Source organism: Urtica dioica, chromosome 7, assembly GCF_054948205.1.
Source record: "Urtica dioica subsp. dioica isolate 48M chromosome 7, U.dioica_male_clone48M_v1_H2, whole genome shotgun sequence".
Lineage (NCBI taxonomy): Eukaryota > Viridiplantae > Streptophyta > Magnoliopsida > Rosales > Urticaceae > Urtica > Urtica dioica.
The window spans coordinates 35,995,511-36,023,014 of NC_142762.1; the positions used below are offsets into that span (position 1 = coordinate 35,995,511).

Here is a 27,504-nt window from a genome sequence, read left to right on the forward strand (position 1 = left end):
TCTAGATACTGAAAAAAAAAACTAGGCGGGAAAAATCCCACCAGTCGTAGGAACGAACAATGTATCGCATTATCATACGCAAAATGGACAAATGAATTCTTGGAAATAAAGAAAGACATGGGTCCGATTGGAATTCATGGTAATAACCACGAAGGTCAACTCTTCGGCTTTGGTAGGCCTAAGAGCACGACTTTATGGCTCAAACTTGTGCAAGAATTATAATTTGCTAATATCTCTTATATCTGTAGCAGTGGAACAAAAAAGTTGATTAAAGCTCGTATACTTTTAGATTATTAACGTATAGGATGATTGTAACAGAAATTATATATTTACTATTCTGGATACTAAAGCTAATAAATGATCATTTACGAGTTTGGTGATTAATAAAGAGGTAGTCTAATATCTAATAGATGGTTATGTTTGGATGAAGCTGGATCGGTTCGGTTCGGTTTTTGACATTTTTAGTATCCGAATCCGAATTTTCGGTTTTTAAAAACTCGGTTCAGTATCCGGTCCAATTTAGTCTAAAACCGAAATTAGGTTATCCAAATATTCGGTTATCTGGTTTCTTAAATCCAGTATCCAATTTTTAAAAGGGAAAATATCAAGAGTATCCCTTGTGTTTAATCGAAATGCGAGATTTATCCCTTCTATTTCTAGAAATATCAGACATATCCCTCCAGTTTAATATAAATGACAAATACATCCCCTAAAAAATGTTATATTACAAATAACACCCTTTTTCGTTTATTTTTTACAAAAAAATAATTTGAAATCCCCTAAATACCCTTAATGAAATAATTTTTTATCTTCTATTCTATATACAAAAAAATTAAATTAAAAAATTTCTTTATAAAAAGTTAAGGTTTTTTTTTTATAAAGAGAGATTTTGATTTTTTTTTAATAAAATAGTAAATAAATATTTATTCTATTAAGGGTATTTTGAGGAGTTCAAATGATTTTTTTGTAAAAAATAAACGAAAAGGGTGATATTTGTAATATAACATTTTTTTAGGGGATATATATGTCATTTATATTAAACTGAAGGGATATGTCTGATATTTCTAGAAATAGAGGGGATAAATCTCGCATTTCGATTAAACACGAGGGGTACTCTAGATATTTTCCCTTTTTAAAATTCGGTTATCCAGTTTGTAAAATTTCAGATCCAGTTTAATATCCAGTTTTATAAAATGGATATCCAGTTTCTAAAATACAAATCCGGTTTGTAAAAATTCAAAAAACGAGTACAAACGACTCTTATAAAGCTCCAAAATGACAATACATAATCTAAAACTGAGTAAAAAAAAATTCAAAAGGACACTCGTCACCAACTACCTGCACATGTAAATATCATAATATAAAATTAAAATTACAACCCTATTAATGATCATAATAAACCATACAACAATTGAATTTGTATGTTACCCTTATAGATCACATAATCAAGTTGTAGTAGCAGTAGGAGTTGATATATGAGAAGTTTGTTCTTCTATGACAACTTGACCATCATCTGTAATAATAATAACATAAATTTAAAACGCTAGGTCTGTCTCAAATTAGGTCAAGTCTTTTTTTTAATATATATTTATTTTTAATTAAAAAAATCGGTTAAATAACCGATATCCAGATTTTCCCAAAATCAAATCCGATATCCGGTCCAGTTTTGTAAACCGGATCGGTTATGCGAATCTGAATTTTGGTTAGCTGACGTGGCTCCAAATTTCGGTTTCAGTTCGGTTTGGATATCGGTTTATCCGATTTTCGGTTCGGTTTTGTACAACCCTATATGCAATTGACTAAATATATACCTTTTTGACGTGTAGTACTAGTTTCAGGGATTTGAGATATTTTTTGTGAAAATATTTTACTATTTTTTTTTATAATATATATGCTAGTTTGGGAATAGAAATTTCACTTTGTACACTTCATAAGTAACAAAATATTAAGACTAGACTTGTTACGTACATTCTATTTACAATTGAACTTCCTCATACTTTTAAACAAAAATATCATTTCAAATAATTTTCATTGAAGAAATATTGAATTTCATCGTAAATAATCGCAAACCATCGTAAATAATCACAAATTATAGCAAAAATAACAAAATAATCATAAAAATTGCAATAAATCGGAATTTTTAGCAACAACGACTCGTTTTGTAGTCATTGTAGTAAAAGAAGTCGCTGTTGCAAAAACTCCAATTTATTTACAATTAAATTTATTATTCAAAAAATTGGCTACGTAAGCCACCTAAACTATAAGAATTGTAAATTAGCCAACCTTTGGTAAATAATTTGTAAATAGCCAACTTGCATACGTGGCAACCTATTAACTACCTAAAATATATGTTTGATTGTGTTAAATAAGGCTTTTATTAATTTGTTAATAAGTTTACTTGGCTATTTACAAGAAATTAACCAAAGGTGGGCTATATCTCAATCCACTATATCCGTGTGGTTATATAACTTAATAACCCTTTATTATTTGCGATGGTTTGCGATGAAATTCAATATTGTTTTCAATAAAAATTATTTGGAAGGATATTTTTATTAAAAATTGTGACAAAGTCCAGTTTTAGATAGAATGTAAATAACGAGTCCGATCTTAATATTTTGTTACTTATTAAATCTACAAAGTGAAATTTCTCTTTTGTAGTCGAGCCCCGGCGTGTGTAGGTATACAAATTTAATTTGTATTGTAATATCTCATTAACAATTAAAATAAAAAATAAAGCTATAAAAAATGGGTTATATAGGTATATATAGTCACGCGGCTATAGAGGTTTTAGTTTTAGCCAGCCTTTTGTTAATTTTCTGTTAATAGCCATAATAATCTCTTTACAGCATGTTAAAAGACGTGAATGACCTCAAATAACCCCAGCCAAATTCCCGCCCATTATTTTCAGCCTATTAATTTAAATGGAAAACAAATAATCGGTCATAACTACTCGCACAAATTAAGGGAGGATTTAAAACTCAATAAATACACATAAATGGCAAGAATTTACAGGAGCATTTCATTTCTGAGCAGAAGAGCCATTTTCAAGTAGTGTTCGATCGACCACGTATTAATCAATATGCGATTGATTGGTCTGAGGTTATCGACAAAAAAGATTTGTCTAAGTCACTTGCTTTCTTTTTGTCCAAGTTTCTTCTCTTTTTGTCTAACTCACTTCCTTTTTTCTTTGTGAGTTTCGGGATTGGGTCTCTCTACCGAGAGTTCTACCCGTGGCTTCAGGGGGTATTCATGTTTGGCATATGCCTGGTTTGACCGAGATCTTTGGAGATGATTCTGTACTACAATTCGGTGGAGGAACTTTAGGGCATCCTTGGGAAAATGCACCCGATGCCAACTTTTTTATTTTTGGTTTATAACTACTCGCACAAATATTCAGTATATATGCTAATAGGAAATGACCCTTTTTTTTATTTTTGGTCAATTCCATCCAATATTGTAAATACAACGTTGATTTACAGTTAATACTAATTATTTCATCGTAAATGAATTGTAAATACAAAGCATATTTACAGTATATTCGTGTAAATAAACTGAAAAAAAAATTCTGGAAATATTTTGGACGTTCTAATATTATGACTATATGAAAGACAAAATAATTGTAAAATTCAAAGATTTTTGCCACGAAAATAGAAACTAATTAGCTAAAGTCAACGCTGAAAATTTCCAAATAGACGTTAACAATCTTTCCAAATCGGTTAGATTCAAAATAAAAAAAAACTGCCTAATTCAATTAGCGGGCGTAATAAATAAGGGCAAAGATGAAAAACTAATTCAATTAATAAGATGCCACGTAAGCAATATGATTATTTACGGGAAATTAGCGAAAGGTTGGCTAAAACTAAATTGCTAGTGTTTAAGATGGCTACGTAGCCAATTATTTGAAAAAAAATTGATTGAGAGTTTTTAGCTAGCGTTTTGAGTAATTCTCTTAGAGCTAGATGAAAAAAAAATGAACAATAACAAAAGCTTCAAATATTTCATTTGAATTGTGGTATGCGACATTAATAATTAATCTTCCCGCGTAGATTTTTTTTTACAGTGATCATTATAATTATTTTAATTGTGTTTTCTACTTTTATATATTTATTTTCCGTTTATTTATTTTAATTATTTTTAACCATCTAAAATTATCTTTCAATTAATTCTAACTAGTTTAACTAAAATTTAGTTTTGTTAAATAAAACTTACGTCTTTTTCAATTAAATGTTGCTAGTGTATATAATTTGATATTCAAATATGCAGGTGTATAGATATTAGACTGTCGTATATTTCAAAAAGCCCATAATGTGACCAAAATGTATTATCTATTATGGTTTAATAATAATATTGAATCCTATTGGTTTAGAATGAAAAATGTAATTTCCTGATAGCGAGTTTATAAACTTAGGGATTGGTCCTCAACCCATTACGTAGCTTTCTTATGCGATGACAGAAAGCTTTCAAACTTAAAGAGGATCAAGAGAGAAAAATCAATTCTAGTGATTCCGCCACCGCTATCGCTCTCGTCATGGATCGAAGTAGGCAGGGCCGGCCCTGACCTAAGGCGGGCAAGGCTCTTGCCTTGGGCCCCAAAAAAAATTATTTTACACTTTTTGCCTATTTTTAAGAAAATTTATATTTTTTACCCTAAAAATTTACACTTTTGGCCTATTTTCTAAAAAATTTACATTTTTTACCTTGAAAATTTAAATTTTTATTAGTATTATAGGACCCCAAAATATTGAATCGCCTAGAGCCTCCGGTGAGTTTGGGCCAGCCCTGGAAGTAGGTTTTTTCAATCTATAATGATATGTGAAAATAACATAGTTTAAAGATCTTGACTATTTAGGATTGTCTAAATTAATGGTTATAACATATACCAAGGTACCATGTTTTCAGTTTTAATTAAAGTAGAAAAATAAAATGCATTAGATTCTAGTGGCATATAACAAGAGAGTCATTAAAATTTATCGAGTTGATAAAGAAAATGTAATTCTCTTTCTAAGGACATCAATGGAGAGAGAGAGAGAGAGAGAGAGAGAGAGAGAGAGAGAGAGAGAGAGAGAGAGAGAGAGAGAGAGAGAGAGAGAGAGAGAGAGAGAGAGAGAGAGAGAGAGAATGAAAACAAAAACAAAACAAAAAAGTATTAGATCACATGTTGGATGAATTTGTGACGAAATATGCTTTCCTTAAGTTATAGGCTCTTTGAGTGTATCTACCTAGATTTTAGTTTCTTATTTTCCGGTTTTGATGGTTCCGGTGCCGGGGAGTTCAAAAAAGAGGGAACCGGACCGGTTCCCGTCCGGGATTTAAAACCATGCATCAAACGCTTTATCACAAATTGATAAATAAATCTAAACTTCATAAAAAAAAAAAAAAAAAAAAAAAAAAAAGAGTACTGTCTCAATACAATATTGTGTATGCTTGGTTCTGTATTCTTACTATTTTGTACTCATATTATCCGTTCATATGTAGCACAAAGTGTAAACGGCTAGTTCGGGCTCGTACGATTTGAACTTCAGCTAATCTCATCTCAGCTTTGAGCTCACCTCTCATTTTCTGAGCTTAAAACTTAGTTCACTCCGAGCTTAGAGCTCAACTTACTAGCTTGAAACAAGTCTCTACCTTGAAACTAATATTGTATTTTATTATACATTAGTTCTTATGTATTATATTTATTATTACTACCAGGGCCGGCCTTAATAGTAGGGCACTTAAGCAAAAGCTCAAGACCCCAAATTTTTTGAGAAAAAATAAAAATAAAAAAGCCTCAAATTTTTGAAAAAAAAGCTTCGAATGTTTTAGAAAATAAGCTATTATATCTAAATTTTTTTAATATATGTTTAAAAAATCCTAATTTTTTTTACTCTTGTTTAAGGTCACGTATTAGTTTGGACCGGCCTGATTACTACTTATCTGTTACATTTATTACCCCAGATCTCGTGTAACTAGATCTCAATTGATATACGTAATAAGTTGAACCCCAAATCTGACCTATCAGGAAGATAATTAAAATCACAAAGAATAAATAGTACACAGTTCATAGCGGTTCACCAATGTAAAAGTTATGTCCATTTGATCAATAATTATCATAAAGTCTTTATAATCATGCTGATAAATTAGGCTCCATAACTCCGTAACATCATCTAAAGATACGTAGTAGAAATTTATGTTGTTCATTCTCTCTATTATAGTTTCTCTCCAGTGACGGATCCAGAAATTTGATTTAGTGGGGGGGCACAAATATGATTAAAATTTTTAAAAACTAAGAAAGAAAAATAGAATTTTTAAATAAGACTTTATGTTAAAATATCATTTTAATATCCAAAATAAATTATAATTAATCATATTAAAATCTATTAGATATATAATAGTTTTTATAAAAATTAATTATTAACTTTTTAACATTCAAACTAATAACTCCTTTTACATTTAATCTCAAAATAGATTAAAACTATAAACTTCAAAATATTTCATATTATTGTAAAATGGCAATGTAGTATTGATTTTTGGCTTCATAATATGAGAAAAAAAAAATACTAAATCATATTTGAGTATTAAACTATAGCAAAATTGTAAAATTATGAGTATTAAGAATCATGCTTAAATTCACAACATAAATTTATATAAAACAATCTACTACTTTTTAATTAAATTATAAAATTAAATCAAAGGGTATTTAAGTTTAGAATTTGTGGAAAAATATGAGTATTGCCTTTATAATTAGACAAAACACATAAGAAAAAACAAACATGAGACCTAAAGTACTGATTATGAAAAAAAAAAAAAAAAAAAAGGAAAAATGAAAATACTGAATACGTAACAAAGAAAAATAAATAAGCAAAAAAACAAACATCAGATAGATAGAGCATTGATTATGAAAAAGAAAAAGGGCTAATTGGGAATGGATCCCGAGACCAGGAGCAGTCCTCCCGCAATGCAGAACCATCACACCTAAACTGTTTCCGTCACTGAATTGAGAAATGTTTATATATAATTAAAACAAAAACACTTGATTTTAATTAATTATTTTAAAAATCGTATATTAATTTTTTTTCCCGATATTTTGAGTGGGGGCCAGTGCCCCCGCTGGCCCCCACCTAGATCCGTGCCTGTTTCTCTCTAAATTTTTACATCAGCATATACATGGGAAAGAATTACTAAGGTGGATGTTATCATATGAATTTTATTCTTCATAGAATTCCATTATTTATGAAGTGATCAACCAAGAAAGTATAAGGGCTTTTATTCTACATTTGATTCGGGCAGCCCCACAAACGATCCCAATGTGATCAGAATATTATAAATGGGGAATTTCCACAGATATTTTATTCTATTTTAAGGTAATAATTCCTTAAATAACTCATTTTTTTATTTTCAGACGATGTTTTCCTTATTCTAAATAAAATTGTAAACAAGTTAAGAAATGAAAGCTATATATATATATATATATATATATATATATATATATATATATATATTAAGTAAAAAAAAAAAAAAAAAAGATATTTGAGGATTAAGTTTGAAGAGAGGGATTTTGTTTTGAGAGAATAAGACTTAGTTTAGTGCTTGTTTGGCAAGGTTTTTTGAAAAATAATCAATTTGTATAAATTTCCCATTTTAATTTAAACCCTCGAAATCCAATTTTATCCCTCTCAGATTTTAAGAATTCGAGCCAACTTTTTAAATAGTAAGAGACAAATATTGGTTTTAGTCTATTGTATTTGTGTGCTTTAAAATAAAAATAAAATAAATAAATAAAGAATAGAAAAAGATAGCATCGTTCAATATCTTTAAAGGCTTACCAAAAGAGGTAATGTTTTGAGAGCAGCTCAAAATCACATTCTAGCTATGTTCTTGTAGGATAAAAAATAAAAATAAAAATAAAAAAGGGCGTATGCGTTTCTATCTGATTGATCTACTAAACTTATAATAGAGATCAAGAGCAAGATTAAGATAGAAAACGCCATATAGAGATCACTACAAGAATAAAGCGACAAATAGAAACTACATATTAATTTTTGCTGCAACAAAAAATTCAGTTCAAGGATTTGTAACACGATGATTTCAAAGCAACGGGTGGATCAGAGAAAGCGCCGGTCGATATCTGATCGAACATGAACTTATTAGCCGCCTCGGTGTAGTGAACCCCATCCCAATTCACTCTAACACGATCTCGTCCACACGATCCGACGGTCACTCTGCTTCCATTGACCGTGATTGTTTGTCCGCACCCGACACTATTGCTGTGATTGTACTTCCCGCCATATCCACAGCAAGCAACCAATGGCAGCTCAAACCCTGAAAGGAGATCAATTGTAGTTTCTGATCTTAGAAAAGAACTAAAAGAAAAGAAGTATATTATATACTCTTGCTCATACCGTGTCGCCGAGGGTCAGCGAACAAAGCGTATTTGACGGAGTAGAGATCAACATATGTGATCGAAGCCGAAGGAAGATCGCTCCTGAGCTTGGAAACAGCTTGTTTCAGGACGTGGTTGAAATGCTTTGCCACGTCATTGAAGGGCTTTGCACAGCCAGCCTCGTCTTTCTCGGCTGCCGGAAAATTTGCCAGAATGTACGGGAGACACCCCAACGGCCCCGTGTTGTGAATCCAAAACGATTTGCCTCCCGAAATTTTGTGCAGTTTCTAAATATATAAGAGATGTCAATGTCTTGTTGGCGATCTATATTGAATATATTTTTTTTCTATTTGAGATGAGAGAGACCCTGTGTCTCTTTCTCTCACCTTAAAGTTTGTCGAGAAATGGTCGATGATATCTGGAACAGACGAGTTGACGTCCTGCCACGACTTGTTGGTGAAGAAACCTTCGCCGAGATCGTTCTGACCGATATCAAATGTGTACAGAGCGTTCTTGAATTGCTCACCTGCAAAAAATAAATGATCTTATTCACAAAATAGATTTTCTGAATCTATTACAAACGAATAAATTAATTTATGCGTTTTTTTACCCGTATGGTTTCCTGTGTTTTTGTGAAAGGAGGCTTTGAGGCGAGCGAATTGGTTGACTTGGACATCAAGAAAGAAGGGACTAAAACCGCCCCCGGGAATGATTCGGCTCGGCAGTCTGATCGTGGACGCTGCCGTGGCGAAATTCAAGCCGTTGATGAGTCCTGCGCTTCCCAGAGAATCCAGGTATGCATTCAGATACGGCAGCTTAAAACTCTCCGCTGTGGAAAACATTCAATTGGTCAAACCATATTTCGTTTGGATTTGGTTGCGAGTGAAAGGAACTAAAGATCATAATCAAAGAAACATGAAAGGAACTAAAGATCATAATCAAAGAAACATGAAAGGAACCTATGAAATCGATGATGAGGCGTCCATCCGAAAACCTCCCAGCGGGCTCACGAAAATACGTCTCACCGTAAGGCGGGCTCAGGAACCCGGGAAAGGCCGAGTTCAATCCTCCGGTGTCTGAGTTCGAATCGCCAAAGTTGAAGATTGCCGAGAAATAACACTCTTTTAGAGCCAAAACAGTGTTCGGCTCGGCAAATGAAGAGAGTGCCACGGAGAGTGCGACGAGCTTAAGAAATGTCTTAAGAGACTCCATGGTTGAAGTTGTGAAGTTGTAGACCACAGAAAAAAAGTGTGTTTTTATTTATTTATGATTCAGAATATTTCTCAAGAAGATATTTTTTTCTACTTCTATCTATAGGGGCTTGAAGTCAATTGTAGGTTAGTAGATTCGTGTGAAAGAGAGAAAAATGGATGAGGAATTGATAGCAAGTAATTAGGGAGCTGGGCCACAGTGATCCAGGCCAAGACGACAGCATTTTCATCTTCTTCTTCGTCTGATTTTGTTGAAATAAGGAAACAAGTAAAATATGGAAATAACTTGATTAAGTGTCCTTGATCCTAGTTTAATTTATGCATCTCTGATTTGCAGAAACCTTTTGATTAATTTCTGTTCCTCCGATGCATCAGCACACAGAAACACAAAGCACGCTCTGTCAATCGCATCACAAAAATGTTACACCCGGTAGGATTAAGTAGGTCAAACTTGAACAATTATGGACTAATAAATTACCAAAACCCTTACAGTGATAATAACATACAGAACATTAAACAGAACATTAAGCAGAATCAGCAAAAATACAAAAACAAAAAACAAAAAAAATTGCATACATCCAGAAGCAAGTTTGATGAACTAACCTCAATAAAATTCAAAACTGAAATCTCCCAAGCAGCCTATTTACGTTCAGTACTTATTCCTTTATGTACAAACAATATTTTTACACAGTACATACAAAAATACAGTAGAACATGCGGGAAAATAAAAACATGTAAAAAAATTTCGTCGCACGGGCAAATACCTCTTTAAAAAAATTTACGCGACGAGGCCCGATTCTTCAGAAGATAGAGGCTGCAAGGCCCGGAGTCTGATATCATACTTTCTTTTCTTCGAAGCCTCGCGGGACGAGTCCAAATCTTCCGGCGCCACGGGGCTTGACAGATTATATTCGTCGTCAGCGATTCCGATTCGGTTACCGCATTTTCTGCACAGAAGCTTGATCCTCCTTCGGAAGAAGCCCCACGAGTGTCTGCTGAAATGTGGGAGACACTGAATCTCGTCCACCTGAGTGAACCGGCTCTCGTCCACCGAGAAGAACGATATTATTCCTCGCTTTATCGACTTTCCGTATTTCGAACCGACCGTCGAAATGTTCCGGTTTGACGAGCTTAGGTTCAGCGCGTAACCACACGTGCCACAGCTGTATTAAGAAAACAGCAACATTTTTTAGTATTCACGAAGAAAAAAAAATACCAAAATCGATTATTTATTAACTATATTTTTTAAAATGTGGGAGACACTTGTTCGAGCTCTATTGCAAGAGGAAACTTGTGCAATAAACTTGAGATGAGAAAACCTCAGAGGGGGGAAAAAGATCACTTCAAAAAACTTTAGATTGAATTTCGGGTAAAGAACAATTGAAAAAGGGGTTACTAATAATGAGTCTAAAAGACACTTTCCTCCACAATCTTAGCTAGTTTCTTTATCCCTGACTCATAATGAGGAAAAGGCATAATGAGTATATAACCCATCATTTCTGTGCCCACAGCTTCGATTCTCAGTCAACTTCATGAACGAGATTCCCCACCCAACAACCAGGTTGATATGAAAATTCTAACCACTCGCCATTGGGAAAAGATAAACATTGCAAATACTAGAAGCTAAATGATTGCCCAAAAAAGAATCATGACGATGAAGTGGTAAAAACAGAAAACACCAATTATCACTGGCTTTGTAATATTTACCACTATAACTGTTTATTGAATCACTAGAACATCTTTGTTGTTTATTCACAACATCAGTAGGTATGAGTGTCGGTCCTAATTTATTTTTTATTTTTTTTTAACAATATCCAAGGTCCTTTATATACCCTGTCTTAACTCAAATGGACTAATTCATTATTGACCTTTAAAAAAAAAAAAATGGTTCATACACTATCCAATTAGTATTACATCTATTATAAAATACTGCAGCAAGTAATTGCCTATTACAAGCAAAGCAACAACATTCTAAAAATACATGTATTAAGGTGTATATATCTGGAAAACGTTTCGCTTCACACCAGTTTTCCATTTGGCGAATTGAAACAGGAAAAATAGATATCCGATCGGCCGATCGGAGAAGTTCAAGCTTGAGTTATTTGAAAAAAAAACATTAAATGACAAAAAATTAAAAAAAAAAAAAAAAAACAACATCCTCTCTTTTAAATATCTATCGCTGAAAGTACTATGGTCAAGAATTAATTAATTAACGAAACCAGTGAGTTGATCGTTCGTGTCAGCCTAAAATTCAACTATTCTCTAGTGATCAGAACAAAATTTGAAAAGAGTACTAAAAAATTCATGAAAGTTGAGGTAGAAAGGGATTTAAACCTGTAGCTAACATCTCTATGAGAAGAAGAAGAAGTTAGAGAAGGACGATGAAAAGCTTCTGCGTTGTAGTTATCGTTGCCGTAAGTTAAATCTCCCATAATCGGCTTCGAAATAGCTTCTTTATGAGTAAATTGTTTAGTTGGAGAGCACAGTCGAAAACAAGGCGACGAACGAGATCCGTCCGATTCAGGTGAAGTTCAACGGTTGAGATTAGAGAGGCCGAAATCGATGCGGTTTGAAGAGAGTAAGCTCAGAGAACTCCGAGGAGACGAGAAACTTGAAAAAGAGTTAAATAGACTGACAAAGCCGGTGGTTCTTGTCTTTTCATGTTTCCTTCATTTAATTTCGTATTTATATTTCTTATGGGTGTTTTGCTTCTGTGGCTATTTTTGTCGTAACGTAAAAGATACACATAATTTTACAATTTTCAGCATATTCAAAGTTCAAACCATGGATCAAAATTCCGTGAAAATCGGAAGGAAATCAGAGTTTTGGAGAGTTCCGATACCAGTTCGTACAAAACCATATATTTTTCTGAAAATCGTGGTAAACTCGATGAAAATCGGCCCGATTTTCGATTCGTGAAATTCGGTTTGGCTCAGTGATTTTTTTTTTACCCTAAAAAACCATGATATTCAAAATGAAATCGGGATCAAAATTTTTAAAATAAAAAGTGTCGGGAAGTTTCAGGATTTTTTTCGCTCGGCTGAATGAGATTTGCCACTCTATTTCATCAAATCCCAGAGATTCTTTCCTTTTTCCAGCAGTCTGAAGGTGACTCTTTACTGCGTCCCGACGGAAAGCGACCGTGGACACGGGTAAGTGTTCAAATCCCGACGAACTTCACACTTTGATGAATAAAGCATTTTTTTTATGAAATTTCTTGTGAGTTTTTTATAATTAAGTTCAATTTCTTAGTTTCTAATTTGATTATTGGTATTACTATGAGTTTGTATATCCAAATTTTTCAATTTTTTTGTCAAATCCGAAAATATGGTATCGATTTGAATGTGTTTTTGAATTTTTAGTTAAATTAGCTGTGTAATATGAATGTTTATGCATAATTAATTAGTTTTTAACAATAATATTATTATTATTTTAATTTTGTATCATTGGATTTTTTTACGTGATGGCACAGTTTACACTTTCCCAATTTTTCTCTTGACACCATTATCATAAGTTAAAATTTCAGCTAAATTATCATTTTACTTAAATATATAGCCAATTATAGGGATGGCAATTTGACCCGTTACCCGCGTTCCGACCCGTTACTCGATTTATTCGGATCGGGTAATACCCGTTCTTTTTGGGTAAACGGGTAATACCCGTTAAGGTTTTAACGTGTCCGGGTACGGGTAACGGAATAGTCATCCCGTACCCGGTTACCCGGGACCCGACCCGTTAACTTTTAAACATTTAAAAAGATAATAAATTTTTATATGTTGCAATGAAGATGATAGCGTTGCAATGAAGATGACCAAATTTACAATGAAGATGATCAATTTGCAATGAAGACTTCTTTTGTATTTTTTATTTATTTATTTTGAATTTTTTTTTTTATATTGTAGTAGCACTTTGATATTTTTCATCTAAATTTTATTATTTTTAAACTTTATATTGTTGATGAATTTTTAATTTTATAAACGGGTAAACGGGTAAGTGGGTCTACCCAATCCACTACCCTTTTTTTAAACCGGGTAAACGGGTAATGGATCCAATATTTTTAACCCGCTTACCCGGCGGGTATCCCCGTTACCCGGCTCGTCTCAAAATCCAGGTAAACGGGTAATAAAATTATAGCGGATACGGGTAAGGGAATAGGTGTACCCGACTTTACCCGTACCCGTTGTCATCCCTAGCCAATTCTAATAGCCCATTCTCATATTGCCTTTTATATATATGAGCGGCTAAAATGAAACTAACTAAATTTCAATTTTAGCTATAGGTCTTCTTTTACTTCAAGCTCATCTCTTTTTCAATTTTGCATAGCTGATTTATTTTTCGATTCGCTTTAGACAACCAGCTACTAACATTAACCGTTAAAGTTAATATTATTTCCCTGCTCTTAACACTAACATTAACAGTTTATAATATTATTTACCATTTGATCAATTGACAAGATTATTAATTGTGAATTTTAATATAATATTTTACTCTTTTGTTAACATGTTAAATTCCGATTTATAGTTAATATCTAGTAGACAGGCAGTTAATAACATTAAACATTAAGATTAATATTATTTATTATTTGATTGATTGATTAAATTATGTTTTTAATAAGATTAATACAATTAAATGTTAGATTATTAATTGTGAATGTTAACATATTATTTACTCTTTTGTTAACATGTCAAATTCTGATGTATAGATTATGTCAAATGTTATTTATTATTCGATAAATTGATGCTTGAGCCTGAGGGACATACTTTCTTCATCGTCAGAAACACCGGCGATGAATGTGTCGTCATCTTCTCCGGCCGTGTCGTCGAACTAGAACGAGATTCTAATCAAGAATCACCTCGTGAAGCACACGGCTATGGCATATCTTGACCCAAAAACAAGAGCCTCCTAGCCAAGCTCAGGGACACGTGTTGCGGTGCAGGAGCAGGCACCGGTGCCGACGAGGATATTGGATGTATGTCGTGGCTTATCTACGACGCTGTTTCTCAGGCGCAGCTGCGGGCTCAACCAGAAGTTGAGAGGACTCCACGATAGCATAGAAGAAACAGCACAACGGCTCTGGAGTGCAGGAATATTTTGTCATATGGGAGACCAACCTAAGGTTAGGGGGCATTGGTGAATGATGAGATTGTGTTGGGTAATCGATGTTATTGTAAAATTGACTATTTGTTTAAATAAATTATTAGTTGGGCTAAATTTTTAAAAGAGCTATGACTCTTTACTTAGCCCGCCCTATATATATATTTATATATTAATATAGTTTATAATTAGGGTCTCTTAGCTATATAGTTATTTGACTTATAGTGTTTTGTATAATAGCCAACTTTTTGTTAATTTTCTGTAAATAGTCACTTCAACTTCTTTACGGCATTCAAAAAGACAAAAAAAAATCCAAAATAAGCGAGAATGTTTTTGGATATTTTTGTATTTTTGAGTGCCATAAATAAGTTGAGGTGACTATTTACAAAAAAAATTACAAAAAGTTGGCTATCCAGCAATTCTTAGACTTTCGGTGGCTTATATGGCTATTTTTTTTTATATATAATTATATATTTTTCCTCTTACAACTTCACATACACAAAAAAAATATATGAAAATATTTCGCTTATAAAATTAATTTGTAAAAAATTGCAAGAAGAGAAAAAAATACCTTAAATAACAGAGCTGATTAAAAGAATTATTTTTATTTTTATTTTTTTGCTAAAGAAATGGGTTGCTTATTAGCCCCTAGAAAGAACCAATAATGACACGTAATCATGGATGGATGGAATATGATGTTGTAATTAAATTTATTTAGTTAATGAAAAACGAGCTTATTATTACTATTATTATTAAACTTTAAAGCTCATAGAAACAAGCGGGAACCTATATGGTTGAGAAGCAGCAATACGGAAATTCTCTTTTCGTATATCAAATCAAACAAAATATTGCTTTGCTTGGCTGTCAATTACCTTTTCTTTTTATATTGTTTTCTTTAATAATGACTTGGAGCCTAAGGGTTATCTTTTTTTGATCGGAAGTTATCTTGCAAGACTATGGATTCTATTCTTATTTATAACTTTATATGGGACGACTTTACCGTTGGAAAAATAATGGCTCAGCACATAACCCATAGGAGCCACATCTACACGGGTTAGAAAGAAAATTATGACAAAATTATAAATTGCATTTGGAGGAATATATATATATATATATATATATATATATATATATATATGTGTGTGTGTGTGTGTGTGTGAAAGTATTATGGGTTTCATGTACAAATTAATTGATAACAAATAATAACCCATGATCTATATAAACGTTGTTAATTCTCACTCTTTTACATATGATACTCGTTTATTCATAAATTGTTGTCTTGCTCATGAAGTACTTCTTCAATCTTCTAAGCCCACTCGACAATTTTAACCCTTAATCTGACATTGAGGTGTCACTCACGATTTTTATTGAGTCAATATACACATAAAAATTGTAAAAACTGAATCTTTATTACTAGGGCTTAGTTCAATGTATTTGGCAAAGTTGATCCCTAACTATGTAGAGTAGTTGTTCTTGATAATTTTGTGTCAACGTTTGATCATGTCGTGCCGTCCCCGGGTTTATGACCCAAGCCTGTTCCAATGATGTTTAAAAAAATATTGGACTAACTTAGTAATAATAACAATGTTTAAAAAAATTCAAACCAAAAGTCAATAAGAAGTCGAAATAGGGGATACATGCAATGACGGAGCCAGGTGGGAGCCAATGCCCCCCCCCCCCCCCCCCCCCCCCCCCAATTTTTGAAAATTATTTTTTTAATCTCAAATTTTTATATTTTTTTATAATTTTACCCCTAATTTTACTAATAATTATGTTTTTGACCCAAATTTGTAAGTTTTTTTTTTCAATAATGCCCCTCCTAAAAAATATTTCCCAAATTTACCCCCCTTGATTGAAATCCTGGCTCTGCCACTGGATACATGTGCCACCTACAAACCGAGAGTATAAACGTAATATATCTAAATGCTAAAGGTATACTGCAATATTTTGATAATGCCATAGAAATACATATGACATTTTCCCTTTAAATAACTAAGCACTAGAGAATACGGTAAAATCAATTAATTATCTCAACTCGGCATAAGGTCATTTTTATATTTGGTTAATATGCTAGTATATTGTTCTTGTGAAATCTGTATCAGAAATCCCAAAGGCCATTACTAATATTGTCCAATTTTGAAGGCCCCACATACACAGAGCTCGGGAACAGTGCCAGCCCTTGTTATAGGCAAACAAGGCCGGTGTCTAGGGCCCTCGATTGGGCTGGACTCCAAAATTTTCAAATCAAAGGAAAATAGATTTGAAGAAAAGGAAAAATAAAGAATTTGAGAAGTTATAAAATTCAGCAGATATAGAATTTGAGCATATTTACAAGTATTATAGTATGTTTTATTATTACCGAAAGGCCTCAAAATATTAATTCGCCTAGGGCTCCTAATGAGTTTTGGCCGGCCCTGCTCGGGACCACACCTAACACAAGCTCCCGAGCATGCTCTAGCTCGTTTAACATACCCCACGTGGCCAGAACCTTGATGCCTTAGCGGACCTTGTTTGGAAGTGTGTGTAGCTTGGCCTCTTCCAACAACCCTCGTGGTCCGAGGGCCAATCTTTTGCACATGTTCTTGCAGTCAATCTCATCCCACATTATGTATTCCAACTCCCGTTGGGTCGATTATGCCTTATTTAGCGTATCGTACTAATAACCCTTAGTTGTTGAGCCTATGAGGGGCCGGCCTAGGCCACAACCATGATGGGCCAAACCAATCCTCGACAAGACAAGCCACACCAACTCATATCTTCCCCGACGCCATTCTTTGGCTGCCTTACAAGACAATCATTCACGAGTCGCTCCACTCCTCTAGGACGGTCGTCTCGACCAAACCATCACAATGTAGACTCTCTATTTTCATTCTTTCTTTCGCCAAGCTATTTTCTCTCTATATTTTACTTGGAGACGGAGAAAACGTTTTGTCGTTATCAATAAATTATGACTCATCAACACAGTAAGTTGCGATGTCATACGTATAGGGCCTCCAAAGCCACATCTCGGCCACTCTAAACCACCACCATATTTAACACCAAAGCAATATTAAGCTTGAACACCTTTAATTTTCATTCGCACAAATAAGTAAATAAATCAAAGATCCTTGTGTTTTTTATTTTCCCTTTATTCCTGGCTTAGCTATCACAACATATTGTCGTGGATATAAGCAACTACGGTTTAATTTTGCTAATGGATATTAAATTTTAATGTTCTTCTTCATTTACTTCCATCTGAGGTTTGATCATTGATGAAATTCTTACCATTTCGTTATTTAACAAATCCCGAAATTACAAGGTAAAAAAAGAGTTCCTTAGATAACAAGAAACGACATAAAAAAAATCTACACACACACACTCATGTCATATCCTAACTCAGTCTTCCCCGTCGTCGGTGATGAATTTACCCGTTCCCGGGTTCACTGCGGCGATGAAGAAGAACACGACGTTCAACAAAACAAGTGGCTCAATCTCGGTGATCGGAACGCCAGTCTCGATGTTCAACTGAGCCAGGGCTCCTTTCCCTGTGATGATCTCTCCGATCAACGAGAACGCAAACCCTAATTGTGCCAGTCTTCCAACAAAGAGCTCATTCGATTTCGTGAATCCAAATAGAGGACCTATATATAACAACACAAATACAACATCACACCTCAATTTTTTTTTTTTTTTTTTTTTGTTAGGTTATAAGATATTCGTTCTCATTATCAATTGATTTTGAGATGAAACATCGCGATACTGAACCCTTATATATATATATATATATATATATATATATATATATATATATAATAGGAAATGAGTGTGTTTTTTTCATACCTCCTTCCTTGAGACCCAAGGCAGATCTGAAGCCTTTCCCGGGAGGAATGACACCGCCGGTGTTGGGGTCATCGATGAAGCGACCACGGTCTCCCAAAGCTCCGATGGCTCCGAGAAGCGTGAACAGAATGAAGAACAAAAGCAGTGGCTCGGCTTCGTAAATCGGAACTCCCGTCTCCAAGTTCAGCTGAGACAGAATTCCTTTCCCGGTGATTGCCTCGCCCAACAGCGATGCCTGTCACACACATTCATTGATCCTTGTCAGCCACGTAACAAGAATATGACATGTTAATGAAACTATAATTACTCATCTACTTACGGCAAATCCAATCATAGCAACACGACCCACGAAGAGCTCATTCTGCTTCGTGAAACCAATTCCTCCCGAGGTCCCAAAGATACCGTCCTCGACCTGGATTTTGGTCTTCTCTACCTACATTCATCATCCAACAAAATTAAATAATTTAAAAAAAAAAAAAAAAAAAAAGAGTATACATATGGATGGTATATATTTGGTTACCTTCTTCGGGGCTGCTTTGGTTTTGGACTTGAAGAGGGCAAAAACCGAAAGCGATGACGAGGCAGAGGACGAAGGCGATTTGGAAGAGAGAGGAGCGAAGAAAAGCTGAGACAATGGGTTGGGTTTGAGCCTCTGGATTTGGCATTGAAGCAGAGCTTGTCTCTTCAAATCCACACTTGTAGACACAGAGCTAGACGATATCAACATGGTTTGAGCCATTTTACAATTCTACAACACTATACTCACTCACAAGCTTTTGGTGATGCTTTCGTTTCTTGTGAGGCGTGTGTGAAGTAGAAGTAGAGAGGAGTAGTGAGATTGGTGTTTTGTAATTAAGGCAAGGGTGTTACATGTATATTTTTTTTTTAATACATTATCTTTGGTTTATTTAAGTAAAGAATGAGAGGTGTGTGTTCGTGAAGTGGTACGATTGATGTGGATATGGTGCGAATGGTAGTGAAAGGCGATTAGAGTGACCACGTCTCTTCTTGCATTCTGCGATGTTGTGTTGAAGCCAAAACCTCAATAAAAATAATATCATTAATTAATTGTGTGACGCTAGTCCAAGCGGAAGTGAGTTTGAAGAGGACACGTGTTGCTTGTTCGTCCAATCCGAGCTTGCCTTAAATTTAAATTGCTTTTTTTTTTAATATATAAATTGGACGATGCTCATTTGTTTTGTTGATCTCAGCAAAAAAAAAAAAAAAAAAAAGAATTAATTACTACCAAGTTTCATTATTGAGAATCTCAATTTGAGATCAATAAATGCTGTGACGAGTAACCTATAATTTTAGGGTGTTATAGTTAAATTTAGGTGTTTGGTCGGAACTACTTATATATGTTCCGACCAAACGTCACTTCCAGTTTTACGTCCTTTGACCGGAATGAAACGTTATGGCCAATTAGAACCGGGAGTTTCAGCAATTTGTTGAGAAAATTTTAAGTTTAAAATCATAAATTTTTTACTCCAAAAATTAAACGTTTATAAATCATTTATGAACCATTTGCCGCAGTTGAATTGGACTATTGTTGCGACGAGCTATTGAGAAAACCGTAGGAGATATATCCAATGGTCCAATTAAACAAAAAAACAAAATATAAAAAATTTGATAGGTTCAAACCCGGAAGCAAAGGCAACCGAATTGTACCGTGCACTGATGGTTCTTTTATACAACGAAAGTTCTGCTTTAAGCGTCCACCAAAATAGAAGTTACGATGAGTCTTTATGGGGAGTAAGAACAAAAAAATTTGGTCCCTTCCGGTTCTGACGCTCAAGATAAGTTATAGCTAAATAGTCAATTTAAATTAATAGATTTGGGAAATAGCCAATCAATGAAATAGTCAAAATGTACAAGTACTAGTTTTGATAATTTTTTTTTACCATGTGATTAAATTTTTTAAAAGTGATAAATAGTTCATACAAATTGCCAAAAAAATTAATGAGAATGTCATTTTTTTGTTGATAACCTAATAACTTTGATTATTTTGTTGAAAATTTGAAACTTTGACTATTTGATTAATCAATTCATTTGAAATGGCCGATTTATATAATTTTTCATAAATTTATATGCTTAATAAAAAAAATATCGTATAGGATCTGAACATGTATCTAAGATAATGGCTCTTTAGATTCATATATAAAGTTAGATTATTCTGTTAGAAATATTGGGTAAAAATATTTAATTTTTTCAGAAAAATATACAAACTTGGTAGAAGAAATAATAAAATAAAATACTAAAAATTGATTAAAAAAAATAGTAAACAACCACAACAACAACACAATAGAAGAAGAGAATGACGGAAATAAAGAAAAGAAGGAAAAACGCCGAGGACCGTTAGACGGTTTTCTTAAAGTAATATTGCTCTCCCACAAGTGCTGGAAAATCGATGAGCAATTTACCTCTCAGGTTACAACGGCGGAATGAGAAGAGTTTTGCACCAAAAGAACTTCTTCGGCGAACTAAACCTATGATAGAACCAACCACAGACTACAAAGAAAACAAAGCAAATTTCTGGAGGAGAGGAAAGAAGAGAGAAAACGGATTTGAGCTATGTTCGAATGAGAAAAAGAGCCTCCCTTTTATAGGCAAACCCACTTACAGTTACAAGGTTTGAATCAAAACCGTTTAGTCTTAATTCTCCAACCTTAATACAAAAAACTGTCCAACTCAATGCTTCAGCCTTAATGCAAAAAATCGCCCAGCCTTAATGCATTTTAATACTACTGATAACAACGTTCAGAAGCGTTTTATCTGTATTCCATAATTGTGCCATTCAATGCATGGTACATCATTAATTCTCATCATAAAATAAAAAGATAAGGATTACCTCAAGCTCGGCCCGGCACGAGCATGAGCACGCGGTGGTCTTGAGATTGCACGCGCCCCAGGCCCTCTACAAAACTGGGTCACCCTTGGGAACCCAAACCCTTTTCCACTCTAATGGTATATAAAACCATACCAATATGTTCATTCCCAAGCAATATGAGACTCTAGATTTTCACTTCATTTATACACAATAAATGTGTTTTTATGCATACTTTGAGCATCAATTTCTCAGTCATTATAGCTCCGATTTTGGCAAACTCATAATCGATATTATATCCCATTCCGCAAGGAATAATAATACGAAGGAACTATCAAATCCCGTTGAGTGAACCCCACTCAAATCTTTACCTAAAATCATTTGATAATAAATACTCTTTATTATCCAAATCCTCTCTAATATTCCAACATATTCGAATGTTAAATACGATGAATTTCCTTTCAAAACTGACTAACAATAAGCAAATAAATCGCACTCTAACTAAATAATTTTTTTAAGTGGTGAAATTGTACTTTTGTTAAATAAATGGTTTATAATTAGAAACCAATCACTCAAACTATTAGCCGACCAAAAAAGATAAAAAAATTCATTTGAAGGATTTTTATTTAAAAATTAACAATATATATATATATATATATATATATAAATATTGAAAAGATTAACAATTAATATCGATTTCTAACAGAAAGACGGATATTCCTTACTCATTATCAAAAAATCACTTATTCACAAATCTCCTATATTGTATTCAAAATAATAAAAAAAAAAAATTCAAATGTTACTAAAAAAACTCATAAACTCATAAAATAATAAATTTATTAACAATTATTGCTGATTTATAATTATACACAATTAAAAAAAAAACTCAAACGTTAGTACAAAAACTTTAGAACCCAAAAATCTAGAAACCCAAAATTTATTAACAATTTTACACGTTATAACCTATTTGAAAAAAAAATCTAGAAAATTAAATTTAACTGATAATTTATTAGTAATTACGACCGATTATTAACTATACATGATTTTAAAAAAATTCAAAAACCAAACTAGTAAACACTTAAAAGAGAGAGAGAGAGAGAGAGAGAGAGAGAGAGAGAGAGAGAGAGAGAGAGAGAGGTCATTTTTAATGTTACTTAGATTCTAAAAGTTGTATGTATCAATTTGAATTTTATTTTATTAAAAGATCAATCTAATTATTCGATTAATTTAGTGTAAAAGAATTGTCTTAACTTGTCACGTCATCAAATTAACTATTTGGTGAACTATTTTAAATATTAACTAAATTGCAATTGATAATTTTCATGTGAGATCATTATAATTTTTTTTTATAAAAATATCATAATAATTGTTCCAATTCTGGTCTTCGCATAATACAAAGCACATGCAAATAAATCCAAGTCAAAAGAATAATTGTGTGGTAATTATGCAAATCATGATGAATTCATTCTATTTTCACTGAGAAACGCTATCCGAGTCAACTCGGTGGTGTGTTGGGTTGATGTCGAACAATCTTGGCGTTGCAAGTCATTGTCAAAGGAACTTTCCGGAGAATCTCTTGATGAACTTTCTGGAGCGGGAAATAGGAACCACATACATTTGCCGCACAAAATTCCAATTCCTAAACGTGGCAAACTATAAATTTTAGTGGATTCAAAACTTCCTCATTTCTTACTAGTTGGATATTACTTTTATTTGACTTAATTTGTTTCATTTTCATTCCTTTTCAAATTTGAGTTCCATGTAAGCCATATATATATACCAACGTTACGTAGTGGTAGCGACGTCAACAATAATATGCTTGTGGGATATATATAGTATTATAGTATATTACGTGAAATAAAGTAAACTGACATGAGGTGAACCAAAAATTAAAAAAAAAAAAAAAAAAAAAAAAAAAAAAAAAAAAAACCCTTAAGTGAAGAGCAATTAGGGCTGAGACAAACAAACACTAAATAGAAGGCCAGCCCAGGTCGCAAGTAGTTGGAGCTGGGCCTCTACGTTGGCACACAAGCCAAAGCCCAGAGTGACTTCAATATGTTATTTCCAATGTATTTCCGTTGTGATTTCAAAATTCTAATTTAATTATCTGATAATTACAAAATTAGTTTAAATTAAGGCAAGACGCATGTGTTGTACTATAAGAAAGCTAGACATGAACTGGACTATTTTTTTTTATAAATAAATATTTATGATATAATTTTAATTGATAGATATTTCAAACAATTTCTTCTGCTTTTGCTACAAAATTTTCTTCTAGGTATCTAATTTTTTTTTCAGAATCTTGTCTTATGTCTGACATATCGCCATAAACTTAGATCAACTTCAATACTAATACTAAGAGTTGCCCAACTTTGACACATCATAAAAATAATAATATTTAATTATATATTTCTTACACATCATTAAGTTGGTAACTTGATGTAGACCGACGGATATGAAAATGATGAACTTTTTATCAAGAAAGCTTGATCGATTTTTTTTATATCTTCAATAACTGACATTACAAAAATTTGACCATTAAATTTCTTCAACATTTATATATATATTTTTCTGTATGACATATGAATCATTAAATACAGTTTCTTATAATATGTTTGTCATATATGAAGAAAAAAAATACTGCTAATAGATAGTAATAAAAAAAAATTCAATTTATACTCTTAGGTAGTTAATGAATAATGAGTACAAATAGCTGAAGACACCGTGGAGCTTCTGAATCATGTGTGTATTTAAAAACATTGCTAAAAACGATTTGTGTGAATTTAATGCGTGTAATATAATTCTTACTTTTATTTAATTTTTAACAACGGTATAATAAAGTTGTCATCAATGTTAGATTCATAAAGCAATTTAATTCTCGTTGGTTTGTGTGTGCGTGTGTTTTCAAAGAGAGAAATAATACCATCAAGTCGTCGTTAGAAGAGATTTTAAACTAACATTATTATATGTTGTTAAAAAAGTTGTAGTTACTCAATTTTCTTGTAGTGCGTTCGTCTAACACATTCAAATATTTTCAAATTTATACCCATCCATATTCCAGTCGCATTCAAAAACTATTTGTACAATATATACCTTATCCTCTCCTCCTGCACTATGTGCACTAGCGATTCTTCATAATATCATATCATATCATCATATCCTATATATCTATAGGTGTATACATATCTATAAAACTTAACCCCACGCTCCAAAAAGAACCTACAGAAAGAGACTTGAAATAAAAACGAAATGACAGCCTTGATGGCATGATGCTTTAAAGTCTTCATGGCACGTTACTATTACATACACCATGCTTTTGAATTGGTACCATTATTTTATTTTATATATATATATATATATATATATATATATATATATATATGATGCAACATTTAATTATTGTGTTGGTGTGGTGACGTATAGTAGAGCAGCCAGTATTTGGCAATAATTTCATAGTCTACTTTTATAACTTGGTACAAATAATAATAGCAGTTAATATTGCATTCACACCCAATTATATATTTATATTGTACTAACATCTCAAACTCAGAGTCGTATATAATATATACAGCCTACGAACAAATTTTGATCATGGAACTGATTTGATGATGAAGATATTGTGTTGTGTGTTTAAACAAGAAAGGAGGGAAAATATGGAGCAATCTATGACAATAATGGATATAGTTGTAAATACAACGTCAAACGAAACTTAAAAATATATAATATAATTGTTGTAATTGTTGTTCATGTGAATAATTTCGCAACAACAAAAAAAAAAAAAAAAAACCGTGATAGACTACTAGTAGAAATTTGGAAATAAATCAAACTTGTACGTGCTTAAAGACATCGTTATTTTGTTCTTGTCGATTTTTTTTCCCAACAAAAGTACGTGCACGTCATCTCTGCTACCTCATTAAAATATACGTGATTCTTACGAAGGGATTACTGTGCTTAATTAGCTATCGTTTTTTTTTTAATTTGCAAGTCAAAAATAAATATTTTCTGGATATATATTTTCTAGTGCAATAAGAACGAAATAATAGACTAGCTTACTTTGAACCTGTGTTTTATTTAGATTTTGTTGTTATGTCGACTATTGTTGAGTGGTTTTTGTGTCACGAAGAGGTCTTAGTCCCCTTGCGGGTTAGGAGTTCGAGTTTTCTATTAGCTTTTTGGTGGTATGAACTCTCGAACGTCTTTGTCCACAATCGGTGGTCCTCGAGCGTTTTGGTTCATCTAATAACCTCTGAGGGAATGTTGAAAGAGCTATTAAGTTGCTTGAAATTCAGTGTGATAAATCTTCCGCTTGAGGGAAGTCCACACACGATGTGCGTTTACATGATTCTAGTCTTGAATCATAACTATCTTGAGGTATCGTCATTTGTTGTCAAAAGATGTACGATGTTTGTACTTTTGGGTGTTATGCCCTTATTCTATTAGAAAGCCTCGAGCTACTATTATAAAAAAAAAAAAAATAGCAAGACCTCACTTGTAGCGTTAAATCTATATAGATGCTCTCTATTTAATTCATTCTAAATATTACAAGAGTAATTCATCATGTTTCAATTTTAGGCCCCTGTATTTGTATATGTATGTTTCTATTTGTTGATTCATGAATGATTAATTATGGGCATTTCGTCGGATTTGCCCTGTTGGTTCTGGCCAAATTGCTACCTCGATCCTAGCAAGAACGCTATGTTCCAATCAATAGGGACCGGAAGTTTCATCCTTCTGGAACGAATTTTTTTATTTTTTTATTTCGAGATATAATAAAAATTGGCTTTAGGGTTGTGGTTGTTGAGCCTAGTGGTCATGGACCATGGTTGTGATTGTTGATGAGAAATTCCACGATTGTTGCTGAGAAATTGAATGGTAGAAACATGAAGATAAATATTGACTGTTGGAGATAAATCTTACGACTCAGTTTGAAAAATTAAAAAAAAAAAGCAAAAAAAGAATATTAAAACCTTAACGGTACAATCCTAAAAGAAAGTTCTTCTGGATTGTACTGTCCTATTTCGCTTCCCAACAAGGAACCAGAACTGTCAGTTCAGAAGTCCACTAGAATGGAAGTTTTGGAAGGCAATTATAGGCGGTCAGAAATGTTCTTCCGATATGTATCGTCCGGTTTCGGTTCCAACAAAGAGTTGGAATTGCCGGTACAAAAGCCTACTACAATGAAAGTTTCGGTAGACATTCTGGGTGGTCGTGACTGAGAAGTATGATTCCTTCCGATATCGTCACCTATGGTTACGAGCCTTAGTTTGTTACCACGCATATGTTTCCTAGGAAGCCTACATATTTTTTTTTTTGAAAGGCAGTCACTGCTGTGACTAATTCATAAGAGGCTTATCAGCCAAAATTGTATCCCACAGTGGGGGAGGAACAAAGTCAATCCACATACAGTGGACTTGAAAAGTTACAACATATTTAGTAAGCCGATGGGCCGCCATATTACAAGTTCGAGGGATGTGCACAACGCCGAAGGAGTCGAGGGATGTACACATTTTATTTGAGTTCTCAAGTGATGGACGTGAAAAGAAGATGCAAGTAGTATTTATCAATCCATTTAATCTATTTTCAAATGTGTAACAATTATTATATATCAACAATTAATATGTTTTCTTGCACAAGCCTTACCCATGCAAATTAATATATATATATATATATATATATATATATATATATATTATATACTGATCTTTCTATTTATTTATCTATCCATGTGTCAACGAAATTTTTCATATGATAAATTTGTCATAAAAATATAAGATATTCTTAGTTGCTTACGTTCTCCCAGCTGATAGGTGAGAATTCTATTAAGCTCGAATATCTCTAACATTGAATTTTCAATTATGTCCCACCTAATAAGTTTTGTATAAATTATTAGCTTTAATAAACCTTTTCTCGTGACAATATTTCATTTATACATTTACACCGTGTGTAATTAACTATTTTCTTTTTTGCTATTTTTATGGATTGAACTCACGTTGTCAAATCAAAAAAGATAGTGTCACCCAAAATATCTTAAAACATATATTTAGAAAAAAAAAAAGAAATGAAACCGTTAGACATTTGATTTAAGGCATTAAATCTCATCATCAGCTAATTTAAATAGAAGTTGAAAACTATTTTAAAAAAGTTTCACCGAAAAAAAGAGATTTGTATTTTGTGAAACAATCATAAAAGAGGAT

At 32.8% G+C, this 27,504-nt stretch overlaps 3 protein-coding genes across 3 annotated transcripts; all 3 read right to left on the bottom strand.

Moving 5' to 3' along the window:
• Positions 1 to 7,760: 7,760 nt before the first annotated feature.
• LOC149391138 (esterase-like) lies at positions 7,761 to 9,674 on the bottom strand. Its single transcript, XM_089620443.1, has 5 exons — positions 9,322 to 9,674; positions 8,973 to 9,191; positions 8,749 to 8,888; positions 8,382 to 8,649; positions 7,761 to 8,301 (listed from the first exon to the last, which is right to left on the bottom strand). The coding sequence occupies exons 1-5, from the start codon at positions 9,572 to 9,574 to the stop codon at positions 8,039 to 8,041; spliced, it is 1,143 nt and encodes a 380-aa protein (XP_089476569.1). The 5' UTR covers positions 9,575 to 9,674; the 3' UTR covers positions 7,761 to 8,038.
• Positions 9,675 to 10,053: 379 nt separating this feature from the next.
• Positions 10,054 to 12,227, bottom strand: LOC149391139 (uncharacterized protein At4g08330, chloroplastic). The gene is made up of 2 exons (XM_089620444.1): positions 11,908 to 12,227; positions 10,054 to 10,736 (listed from the first exon to the last, which is right to left on the bottom strand). Exons 1-2 carry the CDS (start codon positions 12,003 to 12,005, stop codon positions 10,352 to 10,354), a joined length of 483 nt encoding a protein of 160 aa, XP_089476570.1. The 5' UTR covers positions 12,006 to 12,227; the 3' UTR covers positions 10,054 to 10,351.
• Positions 12,228 to 17,915: 5,688 nt separating this feature from the next.
• NPQ4 (Chlorophyll A-B binding family protein) lies at positions 17,916 to 19,382 on the bottom strand. The gene is made up of 4 exons (XM_089620642.1): positions 19,007 to 19,382; positions 18,806 to 18,919; positions 18,487 to 18,721; positions 17,916 to 18,287 (listed from the first exon to the last, which is right to left on the bottom strand). Exons 1-4 carry the CDS (start codon positions 19,223 to 19,225, stop codon positions 18,043 to 18,045), a joined length of 813 nt encoding a protein of 270 aa, XP_089476768.1. The 5' UTR covers positions 19,226 to 19,382; the 3' UTR covers positions 17,916 to 18,042.
• Positions 19,383 to 27,504: the final 8,122 nt, after the last annotated feature.